The 26,620-nt window shown below is 44.3% G+C and overlaps 1 protein-coding gene across 1 annotated transcript in view; it reads left to right on the forward strand.

The window, feature by feature from the left end:
- Positions 1 to 26,620, forward strand: part of LOC309568069 (uncharacterized protein) — a gene marked incomplete at its 5' end in the record, with an annotated part of 109,541 nt that overhangs the window by 50,616 nt on the left and 32,305 nt on the right. The window contains one exon of the mRNA XM_082273639.1: positions 8,187 to 8,342. Within this exon, the coding sequence (XP_082129765.1) occupies positions 8,187 to 8,342 (156 nt within the window). The remainder of the gene's footprint in view (positions 1 to 8,186; positions 8,343 to 26,620) is intronic.

Below are 26,620 nucleotides of genomic sequence, written 5' to 3' on the forward strand. Positions count from 1 at the left end.
AGTGGTTTACAAGGGGCCGAATTTTGTGGAGCCGGTCATATCCAGGGTCTCCCCGAGGACGACAGAGTTCATTGTCACTGAAGTGCATGAACCGCAGAATTTGCTCGTATCTCGCCCTGGGCAGTGAATGGGGGAAGTACGGGCGCTGTAGAATCTGGGGGCTGCCAATTAGGATATGCCAGCGCATCAGGGAGGGCACTATGGGCTCTACGGGCCTGTGTTTGAATTCTCGGTGACTGCAGGCCACTACTTGTGCTAGCCACCGCACCAGCTTCAACTGCACTTATGGGAATCGCCACCTCACCAAGTGTTGCTGCAGTGCTGGTTTGTCTACGACCAGGGTGTAGTAGGCCACTGGTTCTTGCCAGTTCACCAGAAGTTTGAGCGGCTCTAGTACCGACACTCTGCTCCATACGAGCACCCTGCAAATCCTGCACCTCAGCAACTCCAGAATGGGGTCGGGTACGCCTGACCTTAGCAGGGACCCCTCAGTGGTCGGAGCTATCTGTCAGGGAGCCACTGCTGTCTACAGGTTCATATACTGATCCTGATTCTGCCAGTGAGGCTTCCCCATCGCTCTCATCTGACATGGTCAGTATCCTGTAGGCCTCTTCACTAGCATACCTCCGTTTGGACATTTTAGCCACTAAATTTACAGGTACACTAGTATGACTAACAGGTATAAAAGCACCTGGTTGTCAAAGGACTATTTCAACCGCTACAAAAAAAAAACTGCTAATGCTAGTCAGGCCTGACTCTGCTAACGTTGCTGTTTTGTGTGTTGTGTTTTTGGAAGTGACAGTAATCTATTGATTACTGCACTTGCCTGGGTGGAGTTGGGTGGGCGGAGGGGCTAAACGCAGGTGCTGGCAGGTGTCGTGACCGATCCTGCTAACGCTGCATTTTGGGAACCCTAAACTATTGGGGAAGCTAGTATAGTTCTGATCAGATGAAAGATATTGATCCGTTCAGATACTATGCTAGTAATGGAGGTGTTTGGTGTGTGTATGTGTGTGTTACCGGCAATCAAAGGATTAACTAATATTTCTAACTATGTGGCGGGGATCTGTGCTGTCCTAGACTGACGCTAACTAGCGTTAACGCTAACTAATGTCACCTGTGACACTAATAATAATGATCAGAAAAAAAACTGTACACTGTAAAAAGTGACACTGTGACAGGGCAATGAAGGGGTTAACTGGGGGTGATCAGGGGGTTAAATCTTTACTGGGGGAGGGGTGGCAGGTACCCTAAACCTACTTGGGACAGAAACTAACTTGCTAGCGCTAACTCAAGTCACAAGGCACACTATTACAGAAATACAGAAAACCGCTATATACCTGTATATAGTGTGCAATGTGACAGGGGGTGAAGGGGTGATCAAGGGGTTAAATCTTTATTGGGGGGGTGGCGGGTACCCTAAACCTACTTGGGACAGAAACTAACTCGCTAGCGCTAAATTAAGTCACAATCACACTATTACAGAAATAAAGAAAACCGCTATATACCTGTATCTAGTGTGCAATGTGACAGGGGGTGAAGGGGATAACTGGGGGTGATCAGGGGGTTAAATTTTTATTGGGGGGGGGGGTGGCGGGTATCCTAAGCCTATAAGTAACGGTCGCTAGCGCTAAATCAAGTCACACTTTTACAGAAATATAGAAAACTGCTATATACTGTATATAGTGTGCAATGTGACAGGGGGCGTAGGGGTTAATTGGGGGGGGTGATCGGGGGTTAAATGGGCCTATCTACGTGTGTGTGTGTGTGTGTGTGCTTGGTGCAGTACTCACATTTGATCCTCTCTTCTCTCACGCTGGAATCCAAAAAGGATTTGAGGAGGGAAGAGAGGATCATTTCTGTGCCTGTGTTTACATTACACAGGCACAGCTCAGTCTGTCATTGGTCAGGACCGATCAGCAGGTCCAGGCCAAAAATCATTGGCCTGGACCTGATGACTGATCAGTTCTGAACAGAATCAGACCATAGGAGGGGCCGGGGGCATCTGAGAGCCCCAGGAGCGAGCGCCGTACATGTACGGCGATTTGCCTGTACGAGCCAGCCTGCCGTAGTACATCTGTGGCGGCTGGTCGGCAACCGGTTAATATAAAATTGGTTTTTATTTTAATTAAAAATATAATTAGGCATACGCCTATAAAACTGCCAGCACAGTAGGGAGGAAGGTAAAAATGTATGCGTTTTTTATTGGCTAACTGAATATGTTTTATTTTGTATGCAATTTACAGGCAAAAACATAACACAAAAAAAATGCACTTTTTTCTACTTTTGATTAGTGTTTCGTTTTTTTATTTACTGTTACTTTAATTAAATGGTATAAGGCTGCATTCACATGTCAGCTTATAATCGCGGGCAGAACCGCCGCGGTTCCGCCCGCGATTCGGAGATTTATTGCAAATCGCGGGACGCCTAGCGTTGCCCGTTGATTTGCAATAGCCCCCCAAACGCCGAGCGATGTTGCCGCGATTTACGCCCGCCGAATCGCGGCAACATCGCGCAAACAAAATCGCGGGACGCAATACGCTCCAAGGAAGCTCATGTACTTTTTTGGAGCGTATTGCGTCCCGCGATTTTGTTTGCGCGATGTTGCCGCGATTCGGCGGGCGTAAATCGCGGCAACATCGCTCGGCGTTTGGGGGGCTATTGCAAATCAACGGGCAACGCTAGGCGCCCCGCGATTTGCAATAAATCTCCGAATCGCGGGCGGAACCGCGGCGGTTCTGCCCGCGATTATAAGCTGACATGTGAATGCAGCCTTAATGGTATGATCTATTTTTTCTGATATATTATAACTCTGGAACAGAGCGTTGCAAAGACTTAGGGTTTCGGTGGTATTTGATCACCACTGGGTTTTTTATTTCTTGCTACAGTATATAAATGAAAAAAGACAGAACATTTTGTAAAAAAAAACAATATTTCTCTATCGTCCATCGACAGACGCAGCCTCATCTCCATGAGCTGAGTGGGTTATGCTCCTCCCATCAGGAGTAGTCTTGGCAGGAAAATTTGAATGTACACGCCCTAGGGGCTGTCCTTCCAAGCATAGCCCCCCACTGCCACAGCCCAGCACATCAGTTTGTTTCTGCCTAGAGAAGGAGTAGGACCTAGCTTTCCTGCTGGGACTCTGGTCTCAGTTTTTTATTTCTTTTAAGAATATTTTACTTTTATTTCTCTTTACTCGCTTGCTAGCTAGTGTTCAGGGAGGAATTTTTCTGGTGATCTGCAAGCAACGATGCCGGCTGGGGCTTGGCACTGGATAATCTAGATCCTTATGGTCCCCCAGTCTGGCCTACGAGCGTGAGCAGGTTATAGTTCCGACCTAGGGCTAGCCACGATGGTCCCCCTTTTCTGGAGGGGGGCGAGCCGGCTGGCAGCACCCCCACTTCGGGTGGGAGGCAGTCTGCCTGGAGCCGAGCCCACCCGGTCCATGGTATGGTGAGTAAACGTACCCCCTTTGCCCCTGCTGGCCTTGTGGAGATGTGAGCCCTGTCCTGGGGATAATGGGATTTGGCCTCCCAGAAGATCCCCCTGGCCTGCGCGGTGCCCGGTCTGTGTGTCCTTCCCTCCCCCATTCCCTGTCCCTGCGGTGGCTGTGTGTCTGGAGTGCCCTGGCACTCTGCAGGGGGGGGGGGTGCCATGGTACCTTGGACTTGCTGGTACCTGTTGTGGTTCCTGAGGCCTTCATATGTTGGTCCCTAGCCGCATGGTTCGTCTTTTTGCCATCAGGCCTCTGTTGTACAAGTTTGTAAGGCAGCGACTTGGTCGCCTGTGTACACCTTTAAAACATTTTACAAGGTGTACCTGCATTCCCGCCCAAAGACCCCCTGCCTCATGTGCTCCTGGCTTTTATACCCCATCCCATGATGCACCATTCTCTGTGCCAAACCCATAGGATGGTATCAAAGCCTGTGTGTCATTGGCTGGGTTTCCTCCACTGTCCAATGAACCTCTCCATTGGATACAGAGAGGACACTCACTCAGCCCACATGAATCACACACAGGACACATGGAACAGGCCTAACTAGTAGATCCAGCTCCCTGATAAGCAGAGAGCTCAAATGCTTCACCTACTGCTTTCCTGTTAAGCAGAGAGAAAGCCTTAGCTGTCATAAATGGGTTAACATTAATGAACAGCTTGCTTATGGCTGTGATCTGTGATTGGCTACAGCTTATTAAATGTTACAGGTATCTAGGTACTATTTGATTGCTGTGGGCCAATCACAGATCACAACTTCCAGAGTCCAATAGGCTCGCTCTGCCTTCAGACCCCCACAACCACTGGCCAGGGTTGCGGTGAAGAGGCCCTTGTCCCTGTCCACATGGGGAAAAGGGCCCCAATGTTTAGGGTATGTGACCTGGTATGGTTCAGGGGGCGGGGTTACTCGCTCGTTCCCCCCCCCTACTTTCCTGGTTTGTCAGGCTGAATGCTTGGATAAGGGTATGGTATGGATTTGGGGGGGCACCCCATGCGGGTTTTCATATTTTTTCTTATTTTGCCGTGGAGTAGTTACCCTCAAAATCCATACCAGACCCTAGGGGCCTGGTATTGATTGTGAGGGGCCCCCTACGCTGTATTTATTTATGTTTTTTAATGGACCTCTTGCAGATATCCTGCGGCAGGGCGATCCTCCTGCATGAAATCGCATACCTGCACCTGATTTTGTGCACTGGGTCTGGCGCTGGCAACCTGCTCCCGCTGTGACTGGACAGCGAGAGCCAATAGATGGGTCTGATGGGACACGCCTATCGTTGTCAGGAGAGGCAGAATGGTGGTCTGCCTATGAAATCAAGTCAGACCGCCATTCTCTGAGAGGGGAAGCAGAGATCTTGTGTTTATGCTAAGCAGAAACACAGATCTCTGTCTTCCCCCAGTCAGAGCACCCCCCCCCACACAGAAAGCACTCCCAGGGAACACATTTAAACCTATGATCGCCCTGATTTTAACCCCTTCCCTGCCAGTGTCATTAGTACAGTGACAGTGCATTTTTTTTAGCACTGATTACTGTAGTAATGTCACTGGTCCCCCCAAAAGTGTCAAAAATGTCAGTCAAGGGTCCGATCTGTCCGCCGCAATGTCGCAGTCCTGCAAAAAAAATCGCAGATTGCCGCCATTACTAGTAAAAAAATATGTAGCAGAAAACAAATTGGCCTAAAATGTTAAAAAATTTTGATTTTTAAATTTTTTTTGGGGAATGTTATATATCAGAATGTGAAAAATATTGTTTTTTTTTTTTTTTCAAAATTGTCACTCTTTTTTTCAAAAATTAAAAATCACACAGGTGATCAAATACCACCAAAAGAAATCTCTATTTGTGGGGGAAAAAAATGACGTAAATTTAGGTACAGCGCCGCACGACCGCGCAATTGTCTGTTAAAGTAACGCAGTGCCGAATCGCAAAATATGGCCTGGTCAGGAATGGGGTAAAATCTTCCGGTCTTAAAGTGGATAAAAATACGCTGATTGAGAATTTTTTTGTCACAGACATGTAGCTAAATACATTTTGGCCTAAATATATGACAAAAATTGAGTATATTGGATATTTTTTAACAGTCAAAGTAGAAAATGTCAATTTTTCGGAAAGTTTTCACTCTTTTTTTATTAATATCGCAAAAAATAAAAATCGCACAGGTGATCAAATACCACCAAAAGAAAGCTCTGTTTGTGGGAAAAAAGGACGTAAATTTTGTTTGGGTACGGCGTTGCACGACCGCACAATTGTCAGTTAAAGTCGCGCAGTGCCAGGTTGAAAAAAGTGGCCTGGTCATTGAGCAGCCAAATCTTCCGGGGCTAAAGTGGTTAAATATGGATGAGTCATGCTGAGTGGGAATCGGGTGGGAGATGGGAGTGCTGAGGAGAATGTCAGTGGCTCTTGAAGAGAACCCTTGCCGGGGGGGGGGGGGGTGGGGAGTCAATTAATCAGTGGCTTTTTTGGGGGTAGTGCTACATCTACAACTCAAGATACATTCGTGTGATGGTCAGTGGGAAGAACGCTCCTTACACTTGTGGTCATTGGGAAGAATTTTTTTTTTTCGCACTGATCACTGTATTGGTGTCAGATATGTCCACCGCAAATGTCGCAGTCCTGTTTAAAAATCGCTGATTGCCGCCATTTACTAGTAAAATAAATGAATAAAAATTCTATAAAAATATCCCCTAGACGCGATAACATTTTGCACAAACCAATCAATCTACGCTTATTAGGATTTTTTTTTTATTACCAAAAATATGTAGCAGAATAAATATTGGCCTAAAATAATGAGAAATTTGATTTTTTGTTACATTTTTTTTTTAATTGGACATGTTTTATAGCAGAAAGTAAAAAATATATATATTTTATTTTTTTGCTTCTAGCTCAAAAAATAAAACCCGCACAGGTGATCAAATACCACCAAAAGAAAGCTCTATTTGTGGGAAAAAAAGGACATCAATTGTATTTGGGTACAGCGTCACATGGCCGCGTGCTGGTCAGTTAACCACTTAAGCCCCGGAGGATTTGGCTGCTCAAAGACCAGGGCCTATTTTACGATTCGGCACTGCGTGACTTTAACGGACAATTGCGCGGTCGTGCGATGCTGTACCCAAATCAACCTGACGTCCTTTTTTTCCCACAAACAGAGCTTTCTTTTGGTGGTATTTGATCACCTGTGTGATTTTTATTTTTTGCGCTATAAACAAAAAAACAGCGACAATTTTGAAAAAATAACAATATTTTTTCACATTTTTTTATATGAAACCCCCCCCCCCCCAAAAAAAAATTTAAAAATCTAAATTTTTTAACATTTTAGGCCAATTTGTTTTCTGCTACATATTTTTGGTGAAAAAATCGCAATAAGCGTATTTTGATTGGTTTGCGCAAAAGTTATTGCGTTTACTAACTACGGGAAAGATTTATGTCATTTTTATTGTTTAATGGCGGCAATCTGTGATTTTTCTTTTTTTGCGGGACTGCGACATTGCGGCGGACAGATCGGACCCCTGACTGACATTTTTGACACTTTTGTGGGGACCAGTGACATTATTACAGTAATCAGTGCTAAAAATATGCACTGTCACTGTAATAATGACACTGGCAGGGAAGGGGTTAACACTGTGGGTGATCAAAGGGTTAAATGTGAGCCTAGGGGAGTGATTCTAACTGTGGGGGGGCGTGGCTTGTGAAATGACCATAGAAACCTGTGATCCTATATAGAAGGATCACAGGAGCTCTGTGATTATTCCAGAGAGAAGAACGGTCAGATGTGTTTACAACAGCCGACCGTCCTTCTCTCTCAGCGGGGAACGATCGCGGGTGTCAGGTGGCAATCGGAGCCACCTGCCCTGTGCATCGGAGTCCCCGTTGCCTAGTGGAGATGGGAGCGCGCTCGCCCCCTAGCTGCAGGCGCATGAACGACGTATACCTACGGCGGTTTGCACAGGAGGGCCAGCCTGCCGCAGTATAACTGAGGCGGGCGGTCCTTAAAGCGGAGTTCCACCCAAAAGTGGAACTTCCGCTTTAGGTAGTTCTAACCCCCTGGCATGCCACATTTGGCATGTCATTTTTTTTGAGGGGGGGGGAGCGGGTACCTAGTTTCGACAGGTACCCACTCCCACTTCTGCTCGGAGCGCCGCGGCGCCCTGAGCGGAAGTTCTCCTTTCCCCCTCCCTCCCTGCAATCTTCTAGGACATGTCAGAGGTCCCAGAAGATTGCCGGCCAATCACGACGCGTAGCGCAACTTGCGCATGCGCAGTGCGTACCCGGCTGTGAAGCCGTAAACTGTCACAGCCGGGTGCCCACAGCAGTGATGCCGGTGCCACAGAGCAGAGAGGGAGAAGACGGCGCATCGCTGGACCGTGGGACAGGTGAGGGTGTGTTTAGGCTGGAACTCCGCTTTAAGTGGTTAATTCTTAAATGTGGTTGGCTGCGTTTGTTTTGTTTTTCTTTTTTATTTAGGCTTTTTCTTTTCCTTTTTTATTTTCACCTGATGATATGGCCAGTAATCCCATTACTTTTTCACATTTAAGCTGGTGGGAAGCTGCAATTTTTTACGTTTTTGGGGTGCAAGGCTTCTTCATTTATTTCATAATAAAGGTTGCTTTAAGTGATATCAGATTCATCCCTTGTGATGAGAAGCTGGATGAAACAGAAAAGACACAAAAGTAACAATGTGTTTATTGTGTTTCTTTGCAGTAATACCTTGGCAGATGGAAATGGTGTTGGCTGTGATTGGCTTGTTTCTCCAGTGGGGTGTTACCACGCTGTACAGCCTATTGAAGATGGGTTTACTTAAATACAGGAAGTGTAATCGTGAAGAGTTTCGGCGAAGGAATGACCATTCTGATGAAGGTAAGCCAATAGGAAAGAGCCAAACTGGGAGTTTTCATTTCATTGAAATGTTGGGGAAAATTTAGACATTTCAGAAAAATTTTGCCATTTTTGGGGAATGCATTGAAGTGAATGGAAGGTTAAGGTAAGGTGCAATGGGCTTTAACCACTTGCTCACTGCTCACTGAGCTGGTACTGCGGCAAAGTGGCTCGTTACCGTCTGGCGACGTAGACCTACGTCACCAGACTCTCCCCCTCTCACCAGACTCGCCACCGGAGGCACGCTCCCGCTGTATTCAGTCACAGCGGGAGTCGGGCCAGGGGAGGAGCGGTGGTGATCAACGTCTCTCCTCCCCGATCGTCGGGGATCGAGTGAGGAAATCCGCCCGCTTGTGTAAACAAAGCGGGCGGATCTCCTCTGTGACCAACAGTGACAGATTACAGGATTCAGCATAGCTGAACCTGCGATCTATGTCACACAATCCCCTCCCCCCACACATTTCAGTAAGCATGAGGCATACATTTAACCCCTTGATCACCAATAAAGTTAACCCCTTCCCTGCCAGTGTCATTATTACAGTAACAGTGCATATTTATAGCACTGATTACTGTAGTAATGTCACTGGTCCCCCCAAAAGTGTAAAAAATGTCAGTTAGGGGTCCGATCTGTCCGCCGCAATGTCGCAGTCCCGCAAAAAAAAAATCGCAGATCGCCGCCATTACTAGTAAAAAAAAAAAATAAACAATAAAAATGACAAATCTTTCCCGTAGTTAGTAAACGCAATAACTTTTGCGTAAAACAATCAAAACACGCTTATTGTGATTTTTTTTTTACCAAAAATATGTAGCAGAAAACAAATTGGCCTAAAATGTAAAAAAAATTTGATTTATAATTTTTTTTTGGGGATTTTCATATATCAGAATGTGAAAAATATTTTTTTTTTTCAAAATTGTCACTCTTTTTTCAAAAATTAAAAATCGCACAGGTGATCAAATACCACCAAAAGAAAGCTCTATTTGTGGGGGGGAAAAAAGGACATCAATTTAACCACTTGCCAACTGCGCACAGTATATTTACTGCGGCAGTCAGCCCCGGCCAGGCAGAGTGACGTAGATCTACGTCGCTAGCCTGTGACCGGCTTTTGAGCCAATAGCCGGCGAGCGCGCGCCCGCTGAGGCACGCGCCCACCTCGGCTCTTTCACAGAGGAGTCCGCGCGTGTGACCGGCAGACCCGAATGTCCGCCGGTCACACTACGATCGTCGGTAGAGCAGGAGAAAGGCGGGCGGCTTATGTTAACAAAGCCGCCTGTCATTCTCCCCTGTGTAAAAATGGAGATCAGAGGGTTCTACTATGTAAAACCATTGATCTCTGTTTTTACAATAGGAGACATGTCCCATCACAGTTAGAAGCACGCCCCTAGGACACACTTAACCCCTCCCTCTCCAATACAGTTAACCCCTTCCCTGCCAGTGTCATTTTTACAGTAACAGTGCAAATGTATAGCACTGATTACTGCAGTAATGTCACTGGTACCCCCAAAAGTGTCAAAAATGTCAGTCAAGGGTCCGATCTGTCCACCGCAATGTCGCAGTACCGCAAAAAAAATCACAGATCGCCGCCATTACTCATTAAAAAAAACCACCAAAAATGACAGAAATCTTTCCCTTAGTTAGTAAACGCGATAACTTTTGCGCAAACCAATCAAAATACGCTTTTTGCGATTTTTTTTTTTTACCAAACATATGTAGCAGAAAACAAATTGGCCGAAAATGTTAAAAATTTTGATTTTTACATTTTTTTGGGGGGAATTTCATATAAAAAAATGTGAAAAATATTGTTATTTTTGCAAAATTGACGCTCTATTTTTGTTTAGAGCGCATGATCAAAAAATTGCACAGGTGATCAAATATCACCAAAAGAAAGCTCTGTTTGTGGGGAAAAAAAGACGTCAAATTCGTTTAGGTACAGCGTCGCACGACCGCGCAATTGTCCATTAAAGTCACGCAGTAAAAAATCGCAAAAAACCCCCTGGTCAGGAAGGGGGTAAAATCTTCCGGGGCTTAAGTGGTTAAATTGGGTACAGCGTCGCACAACCGCGCAATCGTCCATTAAAGTAACGCAGTGCCGAATCGCAAAATATGGCCTGGTCAGGAAGGGGGTAAAATCTCCCGGTCTTAAAGCAGTTAAAAAAAAGCTCATTGAGACTTTTTTTGTCAAAGACATGTAGCTAAATACATTTTGTATATTTAGCTACATGCCTAAATATATGACAAAAATTGAATATATTGGATATTTTTTAACTGTAAAATTAGAAAATGTCAATTTTTTTGCAAAATTTTTGCTCTTTTTTTATTAATATCGCAAAAAATAAAAAGCGCAGAGGTGATCAAATACCACCAAAAGAAAGCTCTGTTTGTGGGAAAAAAGGACATAAATTTTGTTTGGGTACAGGGTTACATGACCGCGCAATTGTCAGTTAAAGTCGCACAGTGCCAAGTTGCAAAAAGTGGCCTGGATGTTCAGCAGGAAAATCCTCCGGTGGTAAAGGGGTTAAATTAAACCAGGTTTGTCTGGATTAACCTCTTTGCACCTAAGGGTAAAACAAATCTAAATGCCTAAGCACCATTTAGCAACTTTGACGAGTTAGTAAAACCGTACATGTCATCACAACTGCTTTGTGCATCCAGGTGGATTATACCTTGATTTTTTTTTTTTTTTATAGGACCAATTTGGCTTTCATTTGGTGGTATATGGTAATAGATATCTCTTAATTGTTTTTATTATCAGAGGAAATCTGGCCAAAAATAGAAAAATAGTAAAAAAAAATTATATATATATATATATATATATATATATATATATACACACAGTGCATTGCAAAAGTATTCGGCCCCCTTGAACTTTTCGACCTTTTGCCACATTTCAGGCTTCAAACAAGATATAAAACTGTAATTTTTTGTGAAGAATCAACAACAAGTGGGACACAATCATGAAGTGGAACGAAATTTATTGGATATTTCAAACTTTTTTAACAAATAAAAAACTGAAAACTTGGACGTGCAAAATTATTCAACCCCCTTAAGTTAATACTTTGTAGCGCCACCTTTTGCTGCGATTACAGCTGTAAGTCGCTTGGGGTATGTCTCTATCAGTTTTGCACATCGAGAGACTGAAATTTTTGCCCATTCCTCCTTGCAAAACAGCTCGAGCTCAGTGAGGTTGGATGGAGAGCGTTTGTGAACAGCAGTTTTCAGTTCTTTCCACAGATTCTCGATTGGATTCAGGTCTGGACTTTGACTTGGCCATTCTAACATCTGGATATGTTTATTTGTGAACCATTCCATTGTAGATTTTGCTTTATGTTTTGGATCATTGTCTTGTTGGAAGACAAATCTCCATCCCAGTCTCAGGTCTTTTGCAGACTCCATCAGGTTTTCTTCCAGAATGGTCCTGTATTTGGCTCCATCCATCTTCCCATCAAATTTAACCATCTTCCCTGTCCCTGCTGAAGAAAAGCAGGCCCAGACCATGATGCTGCCACCACCATGTTTGACAGTGGGGATGGTGTGTTCAGGGTGAGGAGCTGTGTTGCTTTTACGCCAAACATAACGTTTTGCATTGTTGCCAAAAAGTTTGATTTTGGTTTCATCTGAGCAGAGCCCCTTCTTCCACATGTTTGGTGTCTCCCAGGTGGCTTGTGCCAAACTTTAAACAACACTTTTTATGGATATCTTTAAGAAATGGCTTTCTTCTTGCCACTCTTCCATAAAGGGCAGATTTGTGCAGTATACGACTGATTGTTGTCCTATGGACAGAGTCTCCCACCTCAGCTGTATATCTCTGCAGTTCATCCAGAGTGATCATGGGCCTCTTGGCTGCATCTCTGATCAGTCTTCTCCTTGTATGAGCTGAAAGTTTAGAGGGACGGCCAGGTCTTCGTAGATTTGCAGTGGTCTGATACTCCTTCCATTTCAATATTATCGCTTGCACAGTGCTCCTTGGGATGGTTAAAACTTGGGAAATCTTTTTGTATCCAAATCTGGCTTTAAGCTTCTCCACAACAGTATCTCGGACATGCCTGGTGTGTTCCTTGTTCTTCATGATGCTCTCTGCGCTTTAAACGGACCTCTGAGACTATCACAGTGCAGGTGCATTTATACGGAGACTTGATTACACACAGGTGGATTCTATTTATCATCATTAGTCATTTAGGTCAACATTGGATCATTCAGAGATCCTCACTGAACTTCTGGAGAGAGTTTGCTGCACTGAAAGTAAAGGGGCTGAATAATTTTGCACGCCCAATTTTTCAGTTTTTTATTTGTTAAAGTTTGAAATTTCCCAAAAATTTTGTTCCACTTCATGATTGTGTCCCACTTGTTGTTGATTCTTCAAAAAAAAATTACAGTTTTATATCTTTATGTTCGCAGCCTGAAATGTGGCAAAAGTTCGAAAAGTTCAAGGGGGCCGAATACTTTCACAATGCACTGTATGTATATATATATATATATATATATATATATATATATATATATATATAATATAGTTTTTTTAATTTATTTACTTTTTATATATAATATAATTGTTTTTTGTTTTTTTTAATTTAGCTGTATATTTGTTGGTACTACCGTAAGGACAGCCCAAATTAAATTCTCCTGCTCCTGACTATTGCAGTGATACCACACATGTGTATGTTAGTTGATGTTTGTACCCGTAGTACAACCCAAAATTAGTAGTGCCCATTGCTTTCTTTTAATCCTACCTAAAACACACTGACAATGATACTAATTTAAAAAAAAAAAAATATTCTGTAAAAAAAAATAAAAATACTGACCCTGACCTTGACTCAAACACTAACCCTGGCACTGATCTAGATCAAACCTTGGTCTAGGTATTTTTTTGTATTTTTTTATTATTATTAATTACATTTTTTTTTTTTTACACTTTTTTTTTCTCTGCAAGAGACTAATTTGTGCATCCAGGTGGATAATACCTTGATTTTTTTTCAGCAAATTTGGCTATTATTTGGTGGTTAATAGTAATGGATATCTCAGTTACATTTTTTTTTTTATTATCAAAGGAAAATAGCCGAAAATAGTAAAAAATATAAATATATATATATATATATATATATATATATATATATATATCGAGGGCCGATATGCACTTTCCCCGATATATCGGAAATTGGCCGATATTACCAATATTTCGGAAAGTGCTTGTACTGGAGTGATGCCTGCAGCTAAAGAACCGGCGTCCATAGCCGATGGTTGGCTGTCTTGTAATGACAACGGATGCGGCTGAGAAGATGCACGGCTGTCATTACAAGGAGCAGGAGGGGACGTCCTCCCCCCCCCTCCCGCTGCCTTCGGCGGCTTGCCCGGGTCTCCCGTCCCACCGGGAGACCCGGGCAACCAGCCTGCACAGCTGCCAAAGACCCGATCAAAGCCGCATCCGGCTCTGATCGAGTCTCCATGCAAAAACACGGAAGTGATGTCATGACATCACTTCCTGATACTCGGTGCCAAATTAAAAAAAATGACAGCATTCAAAACAGCCAAACTTGGCGTTTTGAATGCTTTTAAGTGCAGAGGAGGGATTTGGGGTCTTTTGACCCCCAGATCTCTCCACAAGAGTACCTGTCAAGTAAAAAAAAAATGTGGCGATACCAATATGCGATGACCAAAATATCGGTATCGGCAATGATAAAGCTATATCGGTCGATCCCTAACCCATAGCCCCACCCACCCGCTCAAACTTCTATATTGAAGGGGCACTGAAGCATCAAATGGTCCATCATCTCCTCCACACCGCAAAACACTCCACTCTTGGACAGCCACGGTTCTCCGCAGAGCGGTGCTTCAAGTTGCCCTTCACATAGAGTCTGACATGGAACGAGAGCCAGGCCAAATCCCGAAACTTCAAAGGGATTCTCTCCAGATTGATCAAACGCAGACGCTCCCTCATAACAGGGCCTGGGCAATCCCTCAAGGCCAGTGGCTCGTTAAAAGCAGATTCAACAACCCTCCTCTCCAGGGCCTTCCTAGGAAAAGACTAAAGGCCCGTACACACGTACCGATCGTCGGCATACAAACGTCGGCGGACGAAAGATCTGCCGATTGTACGCGTGTTAGTATGGTGCCTCCGACAGATGTCTGCGCACAATCCGCGGACAAAAGTCTTTCTTGCAAACATGAAAATTTTTGTATGCCGACACCAGAACGGACGATTGTTCGCCTGTCAGTACACAATTCGGCCGACACACAGCTACAAATCCCAACACGCATGATCAAACCAAATGAGTTCCCGGAAGAATTTTCTCTAGTAAACTCAACATTTTATCCAGAAAGAACTTTCGGCTCGCGGAAGTCCAAGAAATAGGTGAAATGCGGAGCACATGCTCATCTTGATAAATGTGAGAAGAAGGAAGATTCTGCTCATAATGCCATACTTTTCTAATAAAAAGGTATGTGTTCTGTTATGATGAAGATAATGTTTGTCTATTCTATCTGTTCTATCAAATTTTATAATTAAATAATTTGAACTCTTCACCATTATTTTTGTATTTTCACACCAAAGATCTAACTATTGATATGACCCTTTATTCTTGTATGAATTAATGTCTAAAACATATTTTTCAGGTTATGCACAATATTAAACATATTAACAAATTCAGATAGGCCATTTTTTATTTTCATTTTCTTTATTTTTTGGATCTCAGCAAAAAAAAACAAAGCAAACATCAATACTTTCCGTATAATAAACTAAACATAAAAAAGGTCCATTTGGACAAAATTAAACTAGAAACTGGCAAACAGGGGTAAAATAAATAATAGGGGGTTACAAAAATTAAAGTTGCTGGTAACTGTAATCAGGTTGCCATGAGGGCAGGTTTGGATCCTGCTGGCCATATTGCCACTGGCCATGTGGCATTTGGCGAGGTGGTGGGTGTTGTGGAGGTGGAGGTGGAGGTGGAGGGCACGGGTGCTCCTGGCATGCATGGCTGTGCTCAGTAAGTATGCCGTTTTCAGCCTTTTGCAGCACATCAAGAATAATTTTTCTGGCATACTGACACTGCCTGGGGTCCACCTTATCCAAAATTTTTGCCGTCATGTTGCCGAAGGACTCATTGGCCTCCGGTTTCCGACGTAGGGCTATGGTGGCCTCCTGGATAAATTCGTCTGTGATATCATCCACGTGCTTCCTCTTTTGCCTCCGTTTGGCAGGAGGAGGTGGTGGTGGAAATAGTTCCACAGGCTCCTCAGGCTCCGCAGGCTCCCCAGGCTCCTGGCTGCAACCTGGCTCCTCCTCAGTGACACTTCCCTGTTGATGAAATGAACAATTGATTAGAATGTTATAGTGTATATAAAAAGTCATGTTTGTTATATTATTGTGAACAAATAGCAGACTTTACATACAGTGGCGTATCTAGGGTCTCCAGTGCCCTTGTTGAGGAGCTGTATTTGGCAACAACCCCCCCCCCCCAAGATCAATGTAAAACTGTAACCCACCCCCCCCAAAAAAAATTAAAGGGCATTAAAAGTTTCTAATTTGCCCCTTGTTTGCCCAGTGTAGAGCTCTCTAGTGGGCAATCATTGTCTCAGGTGTGAAAAAGAAAGAGAGGGTTGAGAGATAGAGAGAGGGAGAGAAAGAGGGGGTGTGAGAGAGAGAGGAGGGGGTTGCAGAGAGAGAGGGGCCTGAACTTGCAGAGGGCTTGATGTAGGGCATTGAGGGTGAAGCAGTGCAGGGAAACAGGAATAAGGAAGCCACCTGCCTTGCTGACCCACAGTGAGAGACCAGAGACATGGAAGCAAGGATGGATGGATCATTTGCAGGAGCTGTTAGTTTTGTATTAAAAAAGGTTGAGCCAGAGGAATGCTGAGGCTACAGCAGTGTTTGTTAGGACCAGAGGTGTGCTGGGGATGCAGCAGTGTTTGTAAGACCAGAGGTGTGCTGGGGATGCAGTGAGAGGCAGTCTCAGTCTCCTGGTCTTTTGGCTCAGCTGCTCTCAATGTTTTACACCTGCATGAAGCAGCTCTCAATGTTTTACACCTGCATGAAGCAGCTCTCAATGTTTTACACCTGCATGAATCTGCCTGCAAACTGGGGGTTCTGGGGTGTGCAGGCTGAGTGGATTGTTAAAATAAACAATAAAACAATGCCAATGTTTTTGTGACCCACCCCCCTTGGCCTGCGCCCCTGGCGGTTGCCTGTCATGCCAACCCCTTGCTATGCCCGTTTACATAAAGGGTCAATTATGGTTTAGCTTATAATTTTGTTACATGATTACATTTTAGCAGACAATATATTGTGAAATGCCATACCTGAGTAAAACTCTCCTCCAGGAAATCCTCATCCTGGCTTGGATCTACAGACACTGAGCCCTCTGCCGAAGTCGAAGGCAGCGTAGAAATTGACGGCCTGGATTCCATGGTGTCTGCCAGGAACCGCATGTTATCATAGTACCACAGCCGTGGTACATATACATTCCGTGCACCTGCTCCAGACTGGGTGGAATCTTCTATTTTTTTTAACTCCCGCCTGTAGGCAGTGCGAATACTGTTTATTTTTTTGCGGATATAATTAAAATTTGCCCCAGGACAGACGGGCTTGTAGAAGGCCACCAAATGTTCCATGGCCTGTTTTCTGAGTTTTCTATTTTTATAATCTGCGGACTTCACTTGCCACAAACACGGCAGTTGCCTGAACTCATCAATGAAACTGATGAGAAAGTTGTGGGTGGTGTAATTGTCCACCATATTGCAGGACAGTATATGCCTGCAAGACACAAAACAACACAAAACATATTAAAATAGCATGTATTTTGGCACATAATAAAGATATTCCTAATAAAAGCTGTATAGGGCCCAAAACACACACTTTCTATTAAAAGAGTCGTACCTTTGTTTGTGGGGAAAAGTCGTGATTCGCCGCTCGATCGTGCTCCAACTCTCGATATGTCCGCTAGCGAATCGTCGGCCGAACGATCTGGCGTCCTTTAAATACAGCGCAGGCGTCAACTCCTCCTCCAGTGGCGGGCTTGTGCAGGGGTGTGTACGTGCCGAAGATCAGGCCTACATGCGACACTCACACCTGAAGCAGAGGAACAATCTTTTAATCAAGAAGAATGTCTGAAAGATCTCAGAGTTCATCAAGTGGGGGCCGAAGTGATTGGGCCACCAGAAAATCAAGGGCTACACCCATGTCAAAGCCAGAAATGGTGGAGATGGTCTCCATTTTAGAAAAAATGGATTATGATGGCAAGTTGGCAAATTACGATCGGCCCAATGCCAGGAAAGATGGCATCATGGATAAGGTGGTGGCCTGTTTGGTAAAAAAATTCGGTGTGGAGCGATCGAAAGATCAGATTAGGAAACGGTGGTCCGACCTGAAACACCGTGAGCAGGATCAGCTTTCCCAAATCCATCGGATTTTGAAAAAAAGTAAGTTTTATTTATTAATTTTTTTTTTAATCATGCAATATGTTTTTTATAATTTGGTGTATGTTGTATTAACATGTCTAGATTATAATGTCTATGTAAAAAGTTAGATTACTCATTTTAGTTGTCATGTCGTGATTAGATCGATCTATTGATGATGTTTTAGTATATGACATTAAAAGTCAGGAAGCCATAGTTAAAAATATATGTATTGTGTTGCAACGAACGTTCTTTCCTGCACGAATCTTCTCTGCAAACATTCCTATTAATCACAGATTATTATTCAAACCTTTAAATAGGAGAAAAACGAAAACTCCGTGCCAAACTATGGGAAAGGAGGAGGAGAGGTCTGGCAGCTCCATCGGCAGTTGCCGAACAAGATGAGGACATGGGCACAGAAGGTGGCACAGATTCCACTAAAGGTAATTGGTTCCTATGCACTGTCAAACATTAATGTACCATATTTTTCGTAGATAACCATGTACATGTCTTCATATTTGTTACTAAAAGAGCTATCAAGCAGGGCACCATGTCCTAACAAATGTACCTCTTGTGACTTTTATGATACGGCCAATGTTTTGTATTATGTAGATGAAGACATTATTCCGGAAATAATCCTGGTGGAGCCAACAAGTGATGAGACACCAGAGCAACAAGAAGGTTGGTAGGCACAGATTTTTGTGTAGTGGGATCATAGAAATATGTGTATTTGCAATGATTGTTTAACCTTATATTCTTGTATTCCCTTACAAATTTACATTGCAGATGTTGCATCATGCCAGGATGTGGCATCCCCAGCCATGTCAGAACCCCGATCTCCTGGCAACTTGCCAAGCAGCGTGGAAGCCACTTCCGAAAATGTGGACGATCCTGGACCAAGTGTCAGAGAGCCAATTGTGTGCCCACGTAGGTTTTTTCATAATGATTTTTATCAGTGTTTTTTTAGCCTCCAATTGTCAACACTAGTTCCCTATGGGAGCCTCTTTATTTGAATGGAAGTGGCACCGTAAGTCGGATCAGGATGCTCTGACTTGCGGGGCCACTTGCGCTGTGAAGATTTTTGAGGGGGAAGTACACAGACAAATTGAAGAACCCACCGTGGGTGTCCACCCCAAGTTTACAACCAGGCCTTTTGTGTGTGGTATTGAGTTTGAGGGTATGCCCACAACAAAAAGACAGCGTGGGTTACCCCCAAAACCCCTACCAGACCCTTATCCAAGCATGCAGCTTGTCAGGCCAGGAAAGAGAACGAGCAAGCGGACCAAACACCCCCTGGACCACAGCAGGACACATGCCCTCAACATGGGGGGGTTTTGTTGCTTTGGGCCAGGGGGCCTCTGCACCGCACACACAAAAGCACCTTGCTCCCATGTAGAGGAGGACAAGGGCCTCATCCCCACAACCCTGTCTGGTGGTTTTGGGGGGTCATGCGGCCAGGGGGTTCCTAGGACTTTGGAAGCAACCTTTAACAAAGGGTGGCCCCCAGATCCCAGACCCCAATCCCTATGTGAATGGGTATGGGGTACATAGTACCCCTACACATTAACCACATAAATGGAAGTGTATGTGAATAACGACAGGAGACGTTTATGAAATGTTCTTAAATATCTTCATCCGGTCTTCTCCACTCTGCTCTTTGGATCTTCTCCTCTCCACTCTTCTGCTGTCCAATCTTCTGCTCTTATGTTGTCTGCTCTTTTGCCCTAGGCTCTTCTTCTTCCTCCTGTCCTCCTCCGATGCTGTTGCCGTGCATTCTGCCCGTCTCTGGTCTCTGCATCTTAATATATATACATTACGACCATGCCCTCACAATGACGTCATCATGCGTTCACACCCCTAATAAATCTATAGTAAGCTCAGGAGACCGGCAGAATCATCAGCAACAGCATCGGAGGAGGACAGGAGGAAGAAGAAGAGCCTAGGGCAAAAGAGCATAAGAACAGGGTAGGTATTAACTCGAGAGGAATTTAAGATTACCTGGACACCAAATGTTTCTCTATTATTATGACCTCATGTAGGTGATTCACATTGACTCATTTTTTTTTATTTTTTACAGACCATGTTTTACATAGTTGCACATTAGCCAAATTGACCCATGAGGCTCTCCAATGCTGCGCAGACCTGGAACAAATAAAGGAGACTGCAACGGCATTACAAATCAAAATGCGCAATTTTGTGGACATGATTGGCAAATTTTAAGCCACAATTTTACTAGGTTTTTAATGTTTGTATTGGGATGTTCCTGATGTTACAAATTTTTTATAATGTTTTATGGCATTTTAAATACACTCAGATGTTAAAGAGTGTACCCAAGTTTGGGAAAAGCACTTTACAACACCCTAACCCTAACCCTAACCCTAACCCTGTGAATGTTTGATACTAAAACGTTTTTACATTCAACAATGTGTGTTCAATTCTTTATTAGACTTTCGTTGGGGGGTCGAGGTCTAAAGCTGTGTAAAGAAGCACTAAATGTATGATGGCTGTCCTATTCCCATATTTACATGTTAATGAAAGCATTTTGGACACTGCCATATGCGAGTTGCTGGAGGTGTCAATGAAATGTTAAAGATACCCCCAGTTTTAACGCATATCACAGTGCGATCTGACATTTCACACAGGATCGGATCACACAAGTTTGAACGACTGTGCGATCCTATCCTGATGCGGCTGAATAAATGCATCATGTGCGACTTTTGTGCGAGTGCAGTGTGAATTGAGACATACACTTTGTATGGCTACATTCGCACTGAACACGCATACAAGTCGCACATGACCCTTTATTTCTGATGTATCTGGATTGGATCGCACAGTGCTTAACACTTGTGGAATACAATCCTGTGCAAAAAGTAAGTGGCGGGTCACCCTTATGCAATGCTGGAAGGCTGCAAAGTCGCAGACTTCCCGCATCGCATAAGTGTGACTCAACACTCAAGGTACTAGCAGTCCTAGGATTCAATATGGCATTGATATTGCCAGTAGCAATCAGTGTAGGGAGATCAGTGTAATCTATAGTGTAATGCTTGTTCGTTGCTCTAGTTCACTTTCCATTACCTATATATATAACACTTTGAGATGAACAATGATCAAGTTTCACATAACACTGACATATCCTAACATTGGTGGGCAGTGAGAAGGATGTCATAAATGAACACAACATAACAGGTGTAGGTACTTTGTTAATACCCTAATGTAGTATATGAAATATATAGTATGGGCAACTTCTGGACAATGAACACCAATGTAAGGTGACATTAGATGAACCTTGGGTGTGACCTAGTTCTCAATGTGACAGGGTTTGTGTACATTTTGTGGGGTGCAGAAGGCCCTTGTATTTACACCACTGGCTAAAAAATAACACATGGCCATCATCACTTTGGATCAGCTGGTGAGAGACTACAGTCAAGAAACACACTGATGAATGTATTAACCCTTCCAAAGTCACACATATATAACACATGATTAACCCAAATAATTGTGTTTGGCATATGTGCCCAAATGATTATAATCCACAATACAGAATCATTGCAATTTTTGTTTAATGTGTTGAAAAATAATATATCTCTGACATTTATCTTGTGTGTCCAATCTTTAACAAGATTAATGGGTGTGTGACAGTGATTGCTGCCAGGACACAGCTCCTCTCCCCACGAAATAGTCCAGATATTCCTGGCGGATCTGACGGGCCCTGTGTGATGCCAATGCTGACCGTCCAACTTCCATTGACGTCATGGACTCCACTTGGTTAGAAGGTTGGGCCTCTCCACTTGTACCTGGCATAGCAGGGTCAGTATCCAGTTGCTGCAATACATAATTTTGTGCATTCCTGCGTAGGAAGTTGTGCAAAATGCAGCAACACAAGACCACATTATCCACTTTGTACAGTGCCAGGTTTATGGACGTCAGGAATATCCGGAACCGGTTGGCCATTATCCCGAAGGCATTCTCCACAACTCTGCGAGCTCTGGACAACCGGTAGTTGTAAATCCTTTGGTCTGGGGTGAGGTTCCTCTGAGGGTAGGGCTTCATGAGATGCTCCCCAAGCGCAAAAGCCTCATCTGCGATAAACACAAAGCTCATACCCTCAACAGTTTGCTCCCTGGATGGCAGGTTCAGAGTGCCGTTCTTTAGACGACGAGCGAACTCCGTCTGATCAATAACTCCCCCATCCGAATTGCGGCCATTTTTGCCAATATCCAAAAAAATAAACTCATAGTTTGCATTAACTATGGCTAGCATGACTATACTAAAAAAACCTTTATAATTATAAAAAAATGTGCCGGAATTCGGAGGGGGGACAATGCGGACGTGCTTCCCATCAATAGCACCCCCACAATTGGGAAAATTCCACTTCTCCAGAAATTGATCAGAAATCTCCAGCCATTGCTCTGCGTTTGAAGGAAACTGTGGGGAAAAAATAAAAAAAATAAAATTAGTGCTTGAGCACATCACATTATTAATTACACACACAGTTGTCTGTTAAATGCTTATGCAACTTGCTAAAAAAATATACAACAGGAAGGCAAAGGTTTGGATATGGGGATGTAACATCTACATACATTTATTTTCAACCTCCTATTGTTCTTATATTGTAAAGGGCCATACACACTAGAAGATTCTCTGAAGACTTTTTCGTGCAGATTTACCTTTTCTATGTAGTGCAAGGGCCTACCAGATTGCATAGGATTTGAAAGTGTTTGTTGGACCTCATATTATTTGGTTTTGGTAAATCGGAAGGATAAATTGTTCTGACAATCTTCTAGTGTGTATGGCCCATTATACTCACCAGCTAGAGCTGAGATTTACAAACTACGGCCATCCAGCTGTTGCAGAACTACACATCCCATGAGGCCTTGTAATTCTCTGACATTCACAGACATGACTAGGCATGATGGAAATTGAAGTTCGTGAACAACTGGTGGGCCATAGTTTGAAGACCTCTGAACTTGAGCTTTGGTATATGCTGACTTTGAGATTTAGCATGTGGGTGGGGGATGGGTAAGTAAAACTGGGCATTTATACATCAATAAGGGCTTGTGGTCAGTGAAGGTTTTAACATCATTACATAAACATACAGAATCATAGGTGGGAATGGATGGACTGATGTATTTTAGATAAATCATTAACTAGGTACTAAAACATTGGCCAAGGAATAATTGTTTGAGGGAAAGCAATAAAATTAGATAAATTCGACATACTGTTAACAGGCAATGCGTTTAGGGACACATAGGAGAGAATGGTGGGGTGGTTAGTGGGTAATTTTACAAATGGTTAAAGATAATCTACATCTTTACTACTATGTGCATGCGGACAGAGGGTAGTTTACAAATAATGGCCTGTGTCAATTGCTGTACATCCAAAAACATCATAATTCGGGTGAAACTAGTAATACATGTAATGTAATGTAAAAAATCAAACATACCTTGATATAGTCCTTCTGCAAGACCTTGATGATGGCAGAGCAGGTCTCAGGGATGATGACTCCCAGTGCTTGGGGGGAGATGCCTGTGGTGAACTTCAGATCCTGCAGGCTTCTCCCTGTTGCAAGATACCTCAACGTCGCAATTAACCTTTGCTCAGGAGTAATTGCAAGCCGCATACAAGTATCCTGCTTCAGAATATAGGGGGACACCAGGGCAAGAAGACGGTAAAAGATGGGATCCGTCATCCTCAAATAATTCCTGAAGTCATCAGGATTATTTTCCTGGAGCTCCCTCAGCAAGGACATATGAGAAAATTGATCACGGTTAAGCAACCAATTTTTCGTCCAGGAGGTCCGCTTCTTCTTCCTATTGCTCGTACGTCGTCTCAGAGCCAAAACTCCAACACTAACGACAGCAACGGACGAATTCACGGTCGCCATAATAAATTCTCGAACGATGTCTCGGAAAATAGCGAAATGTCGTCAACCAAACAAATGCTACCGAAATCAGCGCGAGATGCCCAGAAGGGTCACGGCCAAACACTCACTTCCTCTTTTGTAGCGGCGAACGTGCGTGGAACGTAGTGACGTCATTTTCTGTCGGAAGACAAATGTCCTGGGCAAGTTTTGAGCACTTTTCAACAGACAAACAACAAACACACCAGCCGCGAACATTTGTAGGACGTTCTGTCGGCCGACGATCGGTACGTGTGTACGGGGCTTTACTTTCCTCCGTTGTCACTCGCCACTGCTGAAGCATTTTCAGGCACGGGTCAAAATAACCAGGAAGCTTACCATGTCGGACCCTCAGACTTTTCACTGGCCCACCATTCTCCTAGCTTCGCAGAAAAGGCCTGAACCAGGACTGAAAAATTCCAACCCACCCAGGCGGTTCCTCTGCCAGCATGTTACCAAAATTGTTTCAAAAACATCAGAGAAAAGAATATCACCGGGTTGACCATACCTAGGCCACCCATCCACCTGGGAAGGTAGGTTACAGACCTATTAATGAAATTCAGTTTGTTCCCCTATAACATCTGGAAGAAACAGCTGTAGATCCTTGCATAGAGAGACACTGGCAAAACGCAGACAAAGCTGACATACAGAAATATCGGGATCAGGTAAGTTTTAATCAGGTTAATCCTTTCCCTGTAAGAGAGTTTCCATTCCTTCCAGCTGGCAACCTTGGCATCGGCATCTTGTAGCCTGCTTTCCCAATTTGCAAGACCGTAATCGCTTGGACCAAATTTGATGCCTAAAACTTTAATTTCCTGTCGGGGCTCTGGGAAGGTGTCCGGAAGCTCAAAGCTATCGCCTTCTTCTCCCATCCAGAAAACTTCACTCTTATCCTGATTGATCTTTGACCTGGATGCCTCAGCATACTGCTTCATCACTGAGACCACCTCCTTCGCCTCCTCTGTCCCAGAGATGAAAACAGACACGTCATCAGCATAGGCTACAACCCTCAAAGGGGGCTCACCAGGAATGTCCAAAGGCACCCCCACAACGGTCCACACTCTAACCTCCTGATGAAGGGTTAGATTGCGAGCGGGTATAGCAGATGACTCAAAGGACACCCCTAACGCACACCCGAGCCAACCTCAAAGGGCTGTCCAATCCAACCATTCACCAGCATGAAGCTTTCAGCTCCTCTGTACAAAGTCTTCAGCCAATCAATTAATCCCCCCTCCAGGCCGTACTTGCCAAGAAGCAGCCATAGGTACTCATGATTGGCCCAATCAAAAGCTTTAGCCTGATCCAATGCCAGCAGGTACTTTCTCCAGCCTGCAGCCCTGCATCGTTCCAGGGCCTCCTGGACAGCTAACACCGCTGAAAAAGTGCTTCTACCCTGAATCGAACAGTGCTGGTGGTGAGAAAGTAGATTGCCTGCTACAGACGATAAATGCCAGAAAATTATTTTTGCCAATATCTTCCTATGAACATTAGGAAGGCTAATGGGCCGCCAATTCTCAATTCTCGAAGAATCTTTACCCTTTGACAGAAGAATAACTGCAGATTGTCGCATGGAGGGAGAGAGTGAACCCTCTCTTAGGCAGCCATTAAAAACCTCCACCAAAAACGGGGCCAGAGTAACCTTAAAATGCTTGTAAAACTCGGCTATCAGTCCATCTGGCCCGGGCAACTTCTTAAAGGCGAGCTTATCAATAGCCTTAACCACCTTATCTGCAGTGATGTCCTCTGCCAAACTCACCAGAGAACTGCCATTTCCCAGTCCTGGAATAGAATCCAAAAAACCTGACATGCTTGACATTAACTACCTCAATACTGGGCACTTAAACAACCTTCCTTCCCAGACCAATTTTCAGCTTTTAGCTCTGTTGCATTTTGAATGACAATTGCGCGGTCATGCAACACTGTACTTAAACCAAATTTGTGTCATTTTTTCCCCACAAATAGAGTTTCCTTTTGGTGGTATTTGATCACCGCAAGGTTTTTTCTTTTTTGGTGCACAAATAAAAATCGAAAAGTTTGAAAAAATAAAAATTTCTGTTTTATGTTATAAAATTTTGTAAATAGATACGTTTTTTCCTGCACTGATGAGCACTGATGAGGCCGCACTGACAGGCACTGATGAGGAGGCACTGATGGGGTGGCACTGATATACAGCACTGATAGGCACTAATAGGTAGCACTGATATGCAGCACTGATGGGCACTGATAGGTAGCACTGATATACAGCATTGGTGGGCACTGATAGACAGCGCTGATGGGCACTGATAGGCAGCACTGATGGGCACTGATCGGGCGGCACTGATGGGCACTGATCGGACGGCACTGATCGGCACTGATAGGTGGCACTGATCGGCGGCACTGATCGGCACTGATGGGCGGCACTGATGGGCACTGATAGGCAGCACTGGTGGGCAATAATGGGCACTGGTGGGCGGCACTGATAGATGGCAATAATGGGTACTGGTGGGCAGCACTGATTGATGGCATTGGTGGGCAGCACTGATAGGGAGGGCACCACTGGCAGGCTCTCTGAGCCCTGATTGCCATCCCTGGTGGGCATCCCTGGTGGTCATGGGTGGGCATCCCTGGTGGCTCTAGTGGCACCCCCCCCCTCCAGGGCTGCACTGGTAATCAATGTTCTGATTACCAGCACAGACCCCCCCTGTGATCATTGAGTAATTAGAAAAACTCACTGATCCCCTGGCTGAAGCACAGATCATCTTCTTCTCCTCAATGGCAGGATCTGTGTGAGGAGACTGCAACGGCTGTATTTACATTACATGACAGCTGTGATTGGACACCGCCGTCATGTGATCAGGAGGGCCAATCACAGGGCCCTCCTGCCAAAACTTGTTGCTCTGTGCCCGAGGGACACAGGCACATCGAGATCACGCCGCTGCGCGTGTCCGCGGCGGCGCGATCTCTCTCCTTCTGCAGGATGTTCCGGAACGTCCGATCAGA

Source organism: Pelophylax lessonae, assembly GCF_965119305.1.
Source record: "Pelophylax lessonae genome assembly, chromosome: 1".
Taxonomy (NCBI): domain Eukaryota; kingdom Metazoa; phylum Chordata; class Amphibia; order Anura; family Ranidae; genus Pelophylax; species Pelophylax lessonae.